Below are 15,377 nucleotides of genomic sequence, written 5' to 3' on the forward strand. Positions count from 1 at the left end.
TGGTTTTGATTTTGTCGTTCTTTATACTTTCATTATTTATCTGTTCCAAATGACATATAAAATCTCGCACGCATTTCCAGAACTCTATCAAATCCCCTCCCCTTGAATGTTGTCGAAATCCAGTTGGTAACAAGTCCTTCACAATGATTTCTCTCGAAACATGCGGCACTCACTTCCTTTAACAAATCACACAGCCTTGTAGTCAGCCGGCCTTCGCCGCCTTGGGAGGGTACTTCTTTCCATCCTTCTCAACCTGAGGTGTGCAGGCACACCAATCGGCTTCGGGAACTGAGTCCATCACCGAAGGAATATGGCTTCCACAACCCCACCAAGTGACCTTGTCTGTAATGATTAGCTGCTGTTCTGTAGACAGAGAGATGGAAACTCACTGCAGGTCGAGCAGGTAGCCTTCATACACATGATGGAATTGGATTTGTATATTGGATTTAGAAGTAAGATCACTGAAGTGGAAATGTCGGAAGATTTTGGATTTTATATTCTTTTCCCCCCGATATTAGTCATATCCGTCATGGGCCCGGGGCCCCGGGGGAAGCCCTGAAGTCGCCGATGTCTGAATCCCGAATCCCCGATATGCGGTTTTAAGGGGGATTTGATTGGAGTTTGGCAAAATATGCAAGGGGTTATAAACATTGGGTTATACATCGTAAATTCAGGTGAAATGTGTGAGAATCTACGAAAACCTGCTTAGTGGGGTCATCGCGGGAAACTCTTCCGTGGCAACTTCAACTGGTTCAACTATTTCGACTATTAAACACTTCTTTAACCATGACGGTCATTGCTGTGGCTGGTGGAACTGGTGGAGTGGGCAAAGCTATTGTTGAAAAATTGCTCGACTCTAAATTTGACATTGTCGTTTTATCTCGCGGAGTACGTACATAGTAAGAGACACTTTCCACTAAAGCTGACCTCCCTCCTTATCAGGTTAAACAGGACTTTGCTTCGCAGAATATACAAAATGTGCAGATCAACTACGATGATATTTCATCAATGACACATGAGCTTGAGCGATACAACATCCACACCGTCATATCCGCTATTGGTCTTGTTTCCGATGAGACAAGTCAGTCTCAGTTGAACTTGATCAAAGCTGCAGAGAAGTCGGTATCGACGAAAAGATTCATCCCCAGTGAATACTCATTTGTCCAAACCACTGAGTAGGTCGGCCAGCTTCAGCTATATGCTATTCCATGCTGATATTTAACGCTCCAAGGTTACTCCCGATTGACCCTAGCATTCAATACTGGCTTGATGCGGCAGATTGTCTCAAGGCTAGTGGCTTACAATATACCAGGGTAATCCCTGGTTTCTTTATGGACTATTGGGGAATGCCACATGTCCAAACTCACCTGCAGCCCTTCACCTTTGGTATTGATATATCCAGCGGCACGGCTGCGATCCCAGGAGATGGTAACAATGTGATTTGTATGACATATACGTACGACATGGCTACTTACCTGGTCAAGGCACTTGACCTTGAGGAATGGCCTGAGCTCAGTGTAATCGTTGGAGATGAAGTTACCTACAACCAGGTTCTCGGTATGGCGGAAGAATTCACCGGTAAGAATATCGCACGCCCTTACTTGGGATACATCCGCAACCTAATAATAATTTCCGAAACAGGCAAGAAATTCAAGGTAGCATATGATAGTCTGGAGCAAATCAAGACTGGTGATGTTACCGTCCCTCCGCAGCCAGAGGGAATGGAATGCTCATCGGACGAACTCAAGGAGGTGACTGCGTTAGTGAGCAGACTCACAGTCAACAATGTCTTTCAATTGCCGGAGGATCGTCTCAATACTCAATTCCCAGAGGTGAAGCCAATTACGATGAGACAATTCCTGCACAATGCTTGGAATAGAAATATTACATAAATTTATCAATACCAGCAAACTTGACAACTTTGATTCAATGAATGTCCATCTGTAATAACAGCGCAAAGAGAACTCAGAACTCAGAAATTATGTCCCCATTATTTCCATCAAACAATCTGGAGGACCGAAGTGCTCGGCGATACCAGGCAATTCGTTTTTCGTTGTTTTGAATTATAATGCCAGGAATATGACCATCAACCTGACTATCTAGCAGGCAGGTCCAGGACGCTGGACTCCAACACAGACCTGTCGGCCTGGAATCAAATTCGAGCACCACGGGTTGATATCGTTGTTCCAGCACAGAAGCTGGCTCATGGTGAACCTATTCTGGTTCCGCGCAATGATGTCCCAGCAGGTGTCTCCGTTGCTGACAGTATAGAAATCGGTGCCTGGTTCTGCATCAGCCTAGCTTGAGATGGTGAAATTGTACTTTAGCTCAACTCACAATATTGAGTCAGTTGCCAGCCTTGGGCGGTATCGACAGCGGCAGATGTACCAAGGGAAGCAATTCCCAGAATGCAGAGGAGAGATCGGATACCGATGGCAACCATTGTGGGTTTTAGGGGTACTCTTGAATTGGTTGATTGTGTGACTAGAGACTGGCGATGAAGCTGATGATTGTTGGTGGTGGTGGTGGGAAGAGGCATGCTTAAAGGGTTGATTTATTGATTTTATATGTGGGAGTTACTGAACGCCCCAGTGCTAAAGTTCGAATGTTTGGAGTGATATTTGCCTTGTCAGACAAGTTCATACCACCTGGGAAACACTGCACCTGCAAAACAACCTGATGAGAGCATAAAATTCAGCCACAGGTTGCATTCATGATTTGTTATTGCAACCATATTTGCTCCTTGACAATGAGGCGCCTGAAACAATGTGAACGGCAACATCGCGACAAGCTCAAAATCAACCAATTGATTTAATGAGCTTGTTCTTGACATGGCTTAATTTCTCCTTGTTAGTCGATATATGTCTCGGCTTGACCGATAGAAGTCCCTTCTGTTTTACGGTTACATTGCTGTTGGATATAGTTCCTAAAAAGCGAGTAACCTTGGTCAGGGAGGCCCAGTCAGTCATGCAGACAATAGTGTGACAATGGCCTGAACCACAACCATTCACCGGAGGTAGAGCAGAGGTAGCGCAAACAAATACCCAAGACATAGCGGAATCGTGCGATTATATTCGAATAGTCGTGGTCAGTGAACCACGATCACTCAATAAACGATGCATTCAGACTTGATTACGGTTGGCGGCTATTTGCTGTGACTAGATTGGGTTGTTATACAGAGTAACATCCGCCGTTGCATCGCCATAGCTTGCGGTAAATAGTCCTTTGGTGTATCTGATCCAACGAGAAGATTTAGTGAAGACGTTCGAAATATGGAAACATTTCGCGAGCTCGAATTCTGGTATACAAATATCAAAGTACACGCAGCACATGTCAAGGGAGTACAATGATCACCCAACTTGGATCAAATGATTCATATCATGTTATTGGTGGTCTGATCTAACACAGTGATATTATGGCTTCTGCTCTAGTTCTCGAATCTCTACTATCTAGTTTACCTACTATATAGCACTGGTTTATTCAGAACTGCTATTCGTAATCTACAAATAGAATCATAAAAAGGGTGGTCAGAAGCAGGAGGTCTAGGTTCGCAACTCAACAAAGATCTTTCGCCATGCAGACCGATTGAGAAAGCTCGAAAGTGTAAATCTTCCAGAATGCCAAGATGAATGTTCTAGGCCACTTTTTCGGCAGGCCGTTGATCCTCCCCGGTGGATATCCTACGATGAATATACGTAGTTAGAGGTGTCAATCACGCAATATACGAGAATTATAGGCCGTGACTCGGAGCTGACTACCTAGGGGAAGTGTCAAATCTGATTCAAGTAACGTAATCGGTAAGCGAGTCGGCCATGTAAGCCAGCCGGCCACCCAGCCCAAAACGCGTCCATAGATTAGCACTTAGTCAATTCAACCGCGCACCATGCCACCAATTCGCTCCCAATCCTCTAGCAATTCAGCAGAGCAAGAGGGTAGGGTTTTATTAGCTATTGAAGCTTTTAAAAAGAAAGAAATCTCTTCAATTCGCGAAGTGGCACGCGTTTTTAACATACCACGTTCAACACTTCAAGACCGACTACGTGGCCACCAAAATCGCGCGATTTGTCGCGCAAATTCGCATAAATTGACCGAATATGAAGAGGAATCTCTTCAAAGATGGGTTCTCTCTATGGACTCTCGTGGATCTGCCCCCCGGCCTTCTACTGTACGAGAAATGGCGAACCTTTTACTTCAACAACGTGGAACCACCCCGGTTATTTCGGTCGGCGAAAAATGGGTTTATAACTTTGTGAAACGACACCCTCTCCTCTCATCCCGATTCTCGAGACGCTATAATTACGAACGTGCGAAGTGCGAAGACCCGAAAATCATCCAAGGGTGGTTCGATCTTGTTCAAAAAACAATCCTCCAATTTGGAATCCACCCCGATGACGTTTATAACTTCGATGAGACCGGCTTCGCGATGGGGCTAATCGCTACAGCGAAGGTGATTACAAGGAGCGAATTCTACGGCCGGCGCTCGCTTTTACAACCTGGAAATCGCGAATGGGTGACTGCTATTGAGTGTACAAATTCGTCGGGTTGGGCCCTCCCTCCGTGTATCATTTTTAAAGGCAAAGTCTTTATTGAATCATGGTTTGATGGCCTTCCGGATGACTGGCGATTTGAAGTTAGTCCGAACGGTTGGACCTCTGATGAAATTGGACTTCGTTGGCTTGAAAAGCTCTTTATTCCTAGCACTTCTTCGCGTACGAAGGGGGGTATCGTCTCCTAATACTCGACGGACATGGAAGCCATTTGACCCCTAAATTCGATGAAATTTGCGAGCAAAATAAGGTTATACCAATTTGTATGCCTCCGCACTCCTCTCATCTTTTACAACCCCTGGATATCGGTTGTTTTGCTGTGTTAAAGCGATCATATGGTCGGCTAGTTGAAATGAAAATGCGGAACGGGATCAACCATATCGATAAACTTGACTTCCTTGAAGCATACCCCCTCGCACGAATCGAAGCTTTTAAATCGGAGACTATTAAGAATAGCTTCGGAGCAGCTGGCTTAATACCTTTTGCACCTAATCGAGTGATCTCGAAGCTAAATATCCGTCTTCGAACCCCGACCCCCCCTCCGAGTAGGGGGAGCGATTGGGACCCAAAAACGCCCTCGAACTACGTGCAATTACAAAAGCAAGCTTCGTCAATTAAAGCTTTACTTCGTGCTAGATCAAAGAGCCCTCCGAGCCCGCTAAATTGCGCGATAAACAAGGTTTTAAAAGCCTGTCAAATCACAATGCAGTCCGCCGCTTTACTTGAGAAAGAAGTGAGCGATTTACGCGCCGCCAACGAGAAGCAGAAGCAAAAGCGGACTCGGTCTACGAGGACGATAGTCCACGAAGGAGATCTTTCAGTCCAGGAGGTTCGTGAGCTACGTGGGGAACCATTCGAGGCCCAAGTTGCACGTATCAATACCTATCGTGAGCAGGTATCGGAGGGTTTACAGCCACCTATACGGGCCGGGCGAGCCTGTGGAATATGTAGGCAGCCGGGGCATAGGAGAGAAACATGTCCAAATAGATAAATGAATTTAGTTACATTAATTTAATGGCGTTGTGGCTATGATATATCCATTTAAACTTAGTATGTTAGACTGGGTGGCCGGCTGGCTTACATGGCCGACTCGCTTACCGATTACGTTACGTTCATAGTGTTGGCCTCAGGCAATACTATTGACTCAGCATCGATGCCTGAACGCCTGAACGCCGGAATCTCCGCGGGAAACCTCATGTTGTCTCAGCGTACAATTCTTAATCATGATGATTGGAGCCGCGTAGGGATTGCACTTTTGAAAGAACAGCTCTGGTGTTACTACACAAATCATTCTGTATCATGGATGAGCACACCAGCAATGTTGTACGCCTTGCCAAGGTATCGACTGGCCCCCCATATGGCCCCCATGGCCCTCATAAACTGAGGGAACGGCTGCAATTGGATGCTGACCTGCATACGCTACAAAGGCATGCAGTACGTGCAGAAGGAAAAAAGTCAAATGTGATGGGACTCGACCAGTCTGTGTCCCCTGCAGAACATTCGACTTACCCTGCAAGTACGAGGACACCGTGCGACGCAAGAAAAAGCACAATCGGTATGTTCTACTTCGCTTGTGGGGTCTTTTCAATTAACGCATACTCACTCACTCACCCACTCACTCATAGCGATGAACATTTTCATGAGCTAGAACAGCGCATTCAGTCTCTACAAGACGAATTGAATGAAGCACATGCGTCCAAGAGACGACGATTGCCGAGTGACGAGGACACAGGCCCAGAGCATGCTCAACCCTCAGAAGTATCCGATCCAGAGTTACCATCTCCGAGAGATGACACCGCTCAAGCACCTTTTGAGGCCGAGGCCGATCGAGGAGATTGCGACGGAGGGTCATATACCCTTAAAACTCCGAAAGGCGCAATGCGCTTTTTTGGTGAGTATTGGCTCACCGATTATCGTTCCTCAATGGTCACACGAATGGTTGAGCTGATTCTACCGACTACCCTCAGGTGCATCCTCTCATTTTTCGATCGTTTCCCCTGAGGGTGTGGGCTGGCTTGAAAGCAAGACGGGTAATAATGTATGGCGCCATGTTGCTCAAAGAAACAGCAGTCGATGGAGGCTAGCTGACTGGTATCCTCGAGCTCTTCAAGATGATTTCCAGACCAGATGCTCACAGCCCTTACCATCCAAAGCTGTCATCCTAGATCTTGTCCGTGAATATTTTGACACTTTCAACAAGGCCGTACCGCTCTTTGGGCCAGAAAGTTTCATGGCTATGGTCAGCAGACACTTATCATGGAATCCTAACGAAAGTCCCTCATGGTGGGCTGCATTCAATATTGTTCTTGCCTTTGCATACATGCAAAGGGCAGAAAGCTCCGGTGCCAGCAGCGACGACTGGCAAAAATGTATGGGTCATATCAAAAACGCAATGAACGTGGTCACAGAGCTGTTCATGCGAACCTGCGATCTCCTCGCTGTCCAAGCGCTTCTTGGTCTCGCAATCTTCTTTCAAGGCACGCCAAACCCCCAACCTCTGTTCATGTTTGCCGCTGCAGCTGTACGTCTGTCGCAATCTATTGGGTTACACAAGTCCAACTCCTTTGGTCTCCCGATGTCCCAAATGGAAGAGCGGAGAAGAGTCTTCTGGATAGCGTTCATTTTGGACGCCGACATCTGTCAGCGGACCGGCCGCCCTGCTGCCCAGGATACCCGTGACTACAATACTTTACTGCCTCACGAGAACCCACCAGATGGCTTAGGTGTGATGGAGATCGAAAACGTCAAAATCAATTTCTTCTCGGCACTAGCCCGATTTGCTTTGATCCAACGGAAGGTTTACGATGAGCTATATAGCACTGATGCATTCAACAAAACAAAAGAACGGTTGATGAAAGATGTGGAGGGTTGCTCTGACGATCTTGAAGCATGGAAAGAAAGTATCCCACCGATCCTCCGGCCCCGAAGAAACTTTTCGACCGGCCACCATGCCTTCCTACCGCACATTCTCAGACTTCACTTTGCATACCATTGCTGCTACCTCAATATCCACCGAGTCTGTCTACTTCCTCGGCGATGGCCAACCAGCCCACAGAATGGGGGGTTCAGTCCCCCGGGTCTGTGGAATGACCGAGAGCGATCATTGCAACAATCAATAGAAGCCGCACGAGCGGCGATTGAACTTATCAGTCAAGTCCGAGGCTACTATGGCCAATCCTTTGAATGGTAAGCTCACCTGCTGTGTTGAACTTTTGCTAGTCCCTAATATATCAATCAGGAGTATTGTTTACTTCCCCGGAGCAGCTTTGGTTGCATTGTTCTCCCACATTCTCATTGACCCGACACGTCTTGACACGGAATCGGATATTTCTATGATTCATGGGGTTGTCAGTTTTATATCAAAGGTCGCATCTCGGGAACAAGATACATATCTGGACTATGTATTGGCATTGTGCTCTGACTTTGAAAGTGCAGCCAGGAAAGAGTTGTATCGGGCTCGAAATCCCGAGCCAGACTCTATGGGTGATAATCAGCCAGTTTCCATTCGTCCTCAAGGGCAAACATGGACACAGAATGGCTACTTACCCCCGAACTCTTTCCCCGCTTTTGTCAATCATCCCCAGTCGACTGAGAATGATGGCAGCAATATTCAGTCTTCAAACATAATGTCTACAGATCAAGGTTTCTATACTACAAGTCCACTGCCGTTGCCCGCTCCTCTTTCTTGGAACTGGCAAGACATGCTAGCGGGTGTCCCTCCGGCGTATGATTTTGGCGCATATGATTTAGCTGAAAGCACTGGAGAGTTGTGAATTTGAATATTATTGTCATGGAAACCTATCTTATATACTAATATGCCAATTCAGAAAACTCCCCTGCAACACGACCATGCCAGGTGATGCTTTGATCATGATGGCAATTCGGAACAGGGGCATTCTTTCAAATTGGACTTGCTTCTTTGTCATCTAGTCTAGTCACAGGCCTCAGCATATCCATTGGTCCCCATGGGCTATCTTCAAAGCTCATCATAAATGGAGAGTCTTGTGCAAGATATTCCGGGAAAACCCGTTTCCACCCATCAATTACCTGAATCATAATCTCCGAGACGAACTGGTCCGGAGACGAGCGTGCAAATTTGAACGTATCGAGAGTTTTTTGTACCACTTCAACGGGATACAGGCCGACTTCGGGGTCCACCAGAATCGCGTCCCCCGCCACAAGCGAGCTTACAACGTGATATGAGCCTCCTTTTTGAGCCCTATCACGAATAGCCAACATTGTCGCCAGAGCACCGACAACACCAGTAGTCATGTCAGAGATTGGCAGCGGCGGAAGAACACTCGTTCCTTCGTCGAATCCAAGCGACCGACCCATCACGTATGAAGCACCCGATGCAGCATCCCCGATCTGCTGCCAGCCGGGTCTCTCGGCGAATGGTCCGGATGGGCCGTAGCAGTTTTCATCGACGTAGACAATGCCCTTGTTTCTTTTGGCTGCCAGATCCAGCATGTTTTGCAGACCGAGTCCCTTCCGGTCTAGTGACCCATACCGGAAACCCTGGACAAACACGTCTGCATCGGCCACAAGCTCCTTGAGCCGAGTCATGTCCTCCTCCTTTCCAATATCGAGATCGATCGTGCGTTTTTCGGCGTTGAGCGTCAATTGGAGGACCTGTTAAGCATGGTCAGTATTTGGTTTCAAGACGAAAAGGAAAGTCCATGTTACTCACATTCAAATCTGCTAGTCTACTACAGTTGACACGGATGACATCGGCGCCAAATGATGCAAGAATTACCCCAACAGTGGGACCAGCGATAATCCGTACCATCTCCACAACCTTGATACCAGCCAGAGGCCGACGATCAGGAAGTTGACTCAAGGGGACTGATGGTGTCGATTTTGCATACGATTCATGCGTATAATTCACGAGAGGGTGTTCCGCAAGCCGCTTCCCCATTTCAGTCTTCCTCCAGCCTTCAGGGGAGTAGCAGATGCTCCCACATAATCCATGTCTCACATTGTGCATCTCAAGTTCATCAGGACTCCATTTCTGCACATGTTCCCGAATGTACTCATATCCCTCCTGAAACGATTTCAACGGCACATCCATGTCGATCCCCATCGAGCAGAGTGTCTTGCTTGCATCCAGCGATCCATGGAGTTGATACCACACCCCGGAGTCCTTGGTGGGATACAGTGCAGTGGCTCGGCCCGCCAACGGACCAACGCCAAACCCCTTCTCAAAGTCCCTGTCGAAGATGTTGGCAAGTTCGCGGGCCCGTGCAAGAGTCGAGATGTCTTTGCCATTCACGAATGCCGTAAACGTGGATGCAAGCCAGATGCCAGCATGGTCTGTGTTTACAGTCACGCTGGCTTCTTTGGCTGGCTTGCCATCCCGTAGCTCAAGGAGTTCGTTTCCAACTAGCCCGCACATGGCATGCAAAGCTGCTGCCACGACGGGGGACTTCATCGGACCGGGGACCATAGGGTCCGGCCGGCCTTCGAAGTTAACAGTATCCCACAGTGCAGTGATTTTTGTGAAACCAGGCGTTCGTGACGCCAGCAGTTCGAAAATTCGACGGGCATCTTCCGGTATAGGGAGGACGGACTTGTCGATGTAGGTTCCGGGTCCGTATATCTCATTTGCAGGGATAGTCTCGTGCATATTGGCTCAAAGAAAAGGTGAAAAGGAAAGGGAGTAATGAAGTGATAATATTGTGGAGCGAATTTTTATCTCGAAATGCACCGAGACCGATGTTCACCCTTTATACTTGCATGAAAAGTTCTCAGCCTCAAATCTGGGTGCCAACACACCTCGTATTTTTCTGGACGCTATCACAACTTCACCAACATCCAATAATTCATACTACTGGTCCAATAAATCGCGTATTTTCCCAATATGGCATAAAGTGATGTGAATCCCCCCCCTAGCAGGCGCTTTGGAAACGCCACGGGAAAACAAAAATGCCACGGAAACAATACTTCAATAGCCTCAATAAACAAGGCTCAGATTAGCTCAGATCAAGGATCATTACTTTCGTTTAATTGGCTCGATCAGTTGGGGCGCTAGTTTATTATCGAACTCCCACGGCCCACGGGGGGAACTCGAAGGATTCCCCGTGGGTTTTCGTACTTTTTGCCTCGGTGCTCTTCTCTCCAACCGAGGGGGTCCAACTTGGGATAATCCTTAGACTATAATATTATATATGTAGAAGGATTCAATGTCACTTATACTTTGCATGGATTTAGTTTAAAAGCAGCAACAATCTCAATATTTTATGAAAAGAACTAAGACACCATACAATGTCTACTCAAAGTGAAAATAGCCGACCCGTCAGAGTCGCTAATTGTTCTGGCTATCATGGTATGGAAATCAATTAGATTAAACCAACAGTACTAATGAACAAAGGCGATCCTGCGTACGAAATGTATCGCCAAGCGACTCTAGGAGATGTCGACTTTATCACAGGGGATTACCTGGCGGGTATGTTGCTTGGCGACATAAACTAGCAAGACACTAAGGACTAACTAAGCTAAGAGGTCAATATGGCAAATAATGCCCAGGCCTTCCAACGTGGTGAACATCCCGGATATGAACAGACAGCCTGGGAGGGTATCCAGCAGACCATCGACGTGATCGCCGAAAAGGGCATCAAAGTCGTACTAAATGGAGGAGCTCTTAATCCTAAAGGGCTAGCGCTTAAAGTGCACGAACTGGTCAGTACAGACTTGGCCCAATTACGGGAATATACATGTACTAAATCGTAACAGATCCAACAACAAGGCCTCGCTTTGCGAGTGGCCTATCTATCAGGAGATGACCTCTATACTAAATTCGGCCCTAACATGCCGCAAACCGCAGAACAACTCCAACATCTCGACGCCGAGAACAATTCCGTTAAGCCTGGCCCTCTCACCTATGCATTCACCAACACCACCAAGCCCGTTCCCATGGTCTCAGCACACGCATACCTCGGTGCCCGGGGTATCGTAGATGGACTCCGTCGGGGGGCAGATATCATTATCTGCGGCCGGGTTGCAGACGCCAGTCCCGTCATTGCAGCGGCGTGGTACTGGCACTCTTGGTCGGAGTCGGACTATGACCGTCTGGCTGGATCCCTGGTGGCAGGTCACCTTATTGAGTGCTCGGCCTATGTTACTGGAGGCAACTTCGCTGGGTTTGACCGGCACCCGGTAGATACTTTTATTGAGCCTGGTTTCCCCGTTGCGGAGATTGATGTCGATGGGTCTTGTGTTGTTGTGAAACATCCTGGCACTGGTGGTATGATTGATGTTGATACTGTTCGGTGTCAACTTTTATATGAGCTTCAGGGAAATGTTTACTTGAATAGTGATGTTAGTGCTGTTTTGGACGATATTGTCGTCGAACAAGTTGGAAAGGATAAGTAAGTGCCCTGTTTTTGTTCGTTGTGTTGACTATTTACTGAAACGTCTAGGGTTCGCGTTCATGGAATACGAGGATATGCCCCTCCTCCAACAACCAAGCTGGCCGTGTTCTATCCTGGTGGTTTTGAGGCCCAGATTTTACTGAATGCTACTGGATATGCGTCCGATGAAAAGTGGGATCTGATCGAAAGGCAACTCCGCCATTTCATTACGAAGGAATCCCTTGATCAGATCGACACCCTTGAATTCCAAAGGTGACTTTATCTCATCTTTCAGCTTGGACCAGTGTTGATGTGGAAATCTCTAGAATCGGTGTCCCTGCTTCAAATCCAAGTTCACAGCGACAAAGCACCACATACCTACGGATATTTATTGCTGCAGTCGAGGCTGACGTCGTTCTTGCCGTCGGAAGAGCAATGAAAGATATCTCTCTAAAGCATTTTTCCGGTACGAAGGAATATCTGTTATATGAATATACTCCGAACTGACTTGGATCATTTAGGTTTCCACTCCTCTCTCGACATGCGCACAGCAGTCCCCCGCCCGTTCCTAGCCTACTACCCGGCTGTAGTCAAGCAGGACGATCTTAACGAGGAGATCAACTTCATCGATACACCCGATTCTATCACCTCGTTCCCAACAGGTCATCCTTCAGCGTACAAAGCTCTACAGCCACGCGCAAGCTATAATCATAGTCCGTCTAGCGAAGAAGTCATCCTCCTCCAATCTCCAACTCGGTCTATTCGACTCGGAGACATTGTTCTTGCCCGATCCGGTGACAAAGGATCTAACCTCAACTTTGGAATATTTGTCCCTGATGCTACTCACTGGTCTTGGTTGCGGTCTTATATGAGCGTGGAGAGAATGCGAGAGATGCTCGCTAATGATGATGACTGGGATGAGTCGTTCTTGGTTGAGAGAGTGGAGTTCCCTCACATTCATGCTGTGCACTTTGTGATCTATGGTATTCTTGGTCGAGGTGTTGGCAGCTCGAGTCGATTGGATGGGTTTGGCAAGGGCTTTGCGGATTATGTGCGTGACAAGGTTGTTGAGGTTCCGGTGGAGATTTTAAACTGAATTTGTATTTATAACGCGGGAAATATTATGGGATCTATATATCAGTGAGATGCAGAAATCTGATCTTGAAGTTTATGGAGCACATATTGGGTATGCTTGACATTCTTGGACCAATGAACAATGCACGTAAAGCATGAAACAGCAAATTTTGGGACATATACAGTCATCCGCTTCATGAGACTACTAGAACAGCGACAGCCCACGGATCCATATTTATTGAATAATTCCCTTGCCCATTGAAGACCCTGGTGATGACGGTTTGGATTTGCACGTTGAAAGGCGTGTCGCCCTGGTACTTGGGTCCAGCAAGCATCTCCAGTTTACCGGTTTTGGTTCCTGGTATACTCACTTGAACGTTCTGGTGTTCGGGGCCATAGTTTGCCAGTTTCAAGTAGTATTGTGAACCTGTCTTCGAAGCCACCCAGTAAAGAGGTCCAAATCCTGTTGAAGAGTGAACTGGAAGAATGGTGTCACCCTTGTTGGATGCGAACATCTTTTGAACAAAATATGAAACCGAAGGTGTGACAGAGTCGGGAGCCGAATTGAAGCCGTATAGTGTGGGCTATATACGTATAAAAACAGCGTGGTCAGCTATATTTCCGACGTTCTTCTAACCTCTTAGATATTCTTACCGACCAAGAGACGAAATCATAGTGCTGCATCAAAGGCGCGTAAGCAACCATCTTTACAATATCACTATTGCGCTCCATTCCGATCATGTACACAGCCTCACTGCAGCTTCCCTGCATGTACGGCCAGTATGTTCCCGTCTCTTCTGTCGTATTGCGACATCCGAACTCACCAATCATCACCGATTGGTTCCGCGGCTGGTTATCAAACTGGTCGAACAATTTGACAAAGTCGTCCGGTGCTCGGTACAGATGCAGGTCAATGATGACATCTTTAGGAAGTGAAGATGGCAGACATGAATAGTTCCCATGGGAAGCAACAAACGTGATGTTCGGATACTTGTCATGGATGGCCTTATAGATTTGGTTGAAACGATCCGGATAGGTGTCACAACCACCAGTGAGATCGTCTTCGTTGCCAATTTCAATAAGGTCCACCTTCCATGGATCTTTCCGACCGTTCTGGGCTCGCATTTTGCCATAATGTGTCGAAGAGTTGCCAAAGAGATATTCCATCTCATTCATGATATCCTCGACGAAAGGTTCGAGGTCCGGCCCGGAGAGAATATCTCCATAGGACTTGCCTGACCACACAGCCAGGAGTGGCGCCATGTTCATGTCTTCACACCACCACAGATACTCATCCAGGCCGAGAGCATCTGTATTAGGATAAAACCAGTCACTTTCTCTTCCCGGACGGTCGACCACGGGTCCAATTGTGGTGTTCCACTTCCAGCGACTATCAACCTCCAAGCCTTCGAGGTTGTTCCCGCCCGGGAACCGGAGAAACGCTGGATTGGCCTCGTCCAGAAACATTGCAAGACTATCTCGCAACCCATTTTCTCTCCCTTTGAAAGTAGGAGGAAACAATTGGATTAAGCCAAAGTTCAATGAGCTACCGGCAACTTTCGATCCATCGAATGTCAAATGCCACTCGTTGTCCCCTTCCGGTGCATAAGTAGTGTTGAAACTGGCTTTGAACTCTGTGAATTTTGAATCCGTACTCTTGACGGTCAAATTGTGATCGGCATATATCGATCCACTGTGCGACCCAACAAGCTGCAGGTTGATGATTCCCGAGTAGTTGCCCATCATCCAGAATGAACTGTTGTATATGGCGCCCGTGATTGGAATACCATTATAACCAGTATTGGCGAAGCCAACATAGTCTGTTACGCCATCCGGTACTGCGACGTTGAGCGAAGACGTAATAGCTTTGCTGACAGGCTTTGAGACATCCTGGGAGATTATCGTATCTCCCACCGGGGCGTAGGCAGTCAAACCAAGACTAGTTCCTTGGAATCCATTATTCTGTAACAATTGTCCGTGAATTCCACCATCCCCTTGAGATAGTTAGTAATGCTCGTGATCAGATCAGAAAATCCGACTTTCCTACCCGAATGGTCCATTTCCTTATAATATCAAATGTTAGCGATATAGCTGCTCACGCATGAGACTGACTTAGTTGCTCACCTCGAACATAACTCCATAGAGAAGCGGACTGGACTTATTACCGCCTTCCCTTGCAACTGTTAGGTTGACCGGAGCACCTGAACTATTCCCTTGAGCCAATGCGCCTGCTAGGCATGTAGCCAACGCAATAGAAGTCGCGAGGCCCGCGCATGTCACAGATTCAGACTTCATGGCGAGTCGGAATCTATAGACAAGGATATGTATAGTAAGAAGTTTCAGATGAACGAGGAGAGTCGGCAAAAAGCCATGCTGGGAAAAGATGAGCTTTTAGAAAACTTCCGAA

The 15,377-nt window shown here is 47.2% G+C and overlaps 7 protein-coding genes across 7 annotated transcripts; 3 read left to right on the forward strand and 4 right to left on the reverse strand.

Annotated features, from left to right (window-relative positions):
• Positions 1-202: 202 nt before the first annotated feature.
• On the reverse strand, positions 203-420 carry N7517_005864 (uncharacterized protein; the record flags this gene model as incomplete). The annotated part of the gene is made up of 2 exons (XM_056723594.1): positions 203-342; positions 390-420. The coding sequence occupies 2 exons, from the start codon at positions 418-420 to the stop codon at positions 203-205; spliced, it is 171 nt and encodes a 56-aa protein (XP_056579844.1).
• Positions 421-786: 366 nt separating this feature from the next.
• Positions 787-1,892, forward strand: N7517_005865 (uncharacterized protein; the record flags this gene model as incomplete). Its single annotated transcript, XM_056723595.1, has 3 exons — positions 787-888; positions 943-1,175; positions 1,232-1,892. The coding sequence occupies 3 exons, from the start codon at positions 787-789 to the stop codon at positions 1,890-1,892; spliced, it is 996 nt and encodes a 331-aa protein (XP_056579845.1).
• Positions 1,893-2,099: 207 nt separating this feature from the next.
• N7517_005866 (LysM peptidoglycan-binding domain-containing protein) lies at positions 2,100-2,443 on the reverse strand (the record flags this gene model as incomplete). The annotated part of the gene is made up of 2 exons (XM_056723596.1): positions 2,100-2,281; positions 2,338-2,443. The coding sequence occupies 2 exons, from the start codon at positions 2,441-2,443 to the stop codon at positions 2,100-2,102; spliced, it is 288 nt and encodes a 95-aa protein (XP_056579846.1).
• A 3,403-nt stretch (positions 2,444-5,846) lies between these two features.
• Positions 5,847-8,320, forward strand: N7517_005867 (uncharacterized protein; the record flags this gene model as incomplete). The annotated part of the gene is made up of 5 exons (XM_056723597.1): positions 5,847-5,885; positions 5,975-6,102; positions 6,173-6,438; positions 6,515-7,733; positions 7,786-8,320. The coding sequence occupies 5 exons, from the start codon at positions 5,847-5,849 to the stop codon at positions 8,318-8,320; spliced, it is 2,187 nt and encodes a 728-aa protein (XP_056579847.1).
• Positions 8,321-8,447: 127 nt separating this feature from the next.
• On the reverse strand, positions 8,448-10,173 carry N7517_005868 (uncharacterized protein; the record flags this gene model as incomplete). The annotated part of the gene is made up of 2 exons (XM_056723598.1): positions 8,448-9,179; positions 9,238-10,173. 2 exons carry the CDS (start codon positions 10,171-10,173, stop codon positions 8,448-8,450), a joined length of 1,668 nt encoding a protein of 555 aa, XP_056579848.1.
• Positions 10,174-10,811: 638 nt separating this feature from the next.
• Positions 10,812-12,992, forward strand: N7517_005869 (acyclic terpene utilization AtuA family protein; the record flags this gene model as incomplete). The annotated part of the gene is made up of 7 exons (XM_056723599.1): positions 10,812-10,872; positions 10,918-10,992; positions 11,047-11,225; positions 11,280-11,914; positions 11,966-12,169; positions 12,223-12,362; positions 12,418-12,992. 7 exons carry the CDS (start codon positions 10,812-10,814, stop codon positions 12,990-12,992), a joined length of 1,869 nt encoding a protein of 622 aa, XP_056579849.1.
• Positions 12,993-13,164: 172 nt separating this feature from the next.
• N7517_005870 (Glycoside hydrolase superfamily) lies at positions 13,165-15,265 on the reverse strand (the record flags this gene model as incomplete). The annotated part of the gene is made up of 4 exons (XM_056723600.1): positions 13,165-13,554; positions 13,625-14,964; positions 15,018-15,033; positions 15,095-15,265. The coding sequence occupies 4 exons, from the start codon at positions 15,263-15,265 to the stop codon at positions 13,165-13,167; spliced, it is 1,917 nt and encodes a 638-aa protein (XP_056579850.1).
• Positions 15,266-15,377: the final 112 nt, after the last annotated feature.

The sequence above is a fragment of the Penicillium concentricum genome (genome assembly GCF_028827145.1).
Source record: "Penicillium concentricum strain IBT 3081 chromosome Unknown utg000002l_segment0_segment0, whole genome shotgun sequence".
In the NCBI taxonomy this organism is placed as follows: Eukaryota; Fungi; Ascomycota; class Eurotiomycetes; order Eurotiales; family Aspergillaceae; genus Penicillium; species Penicillium concentricum.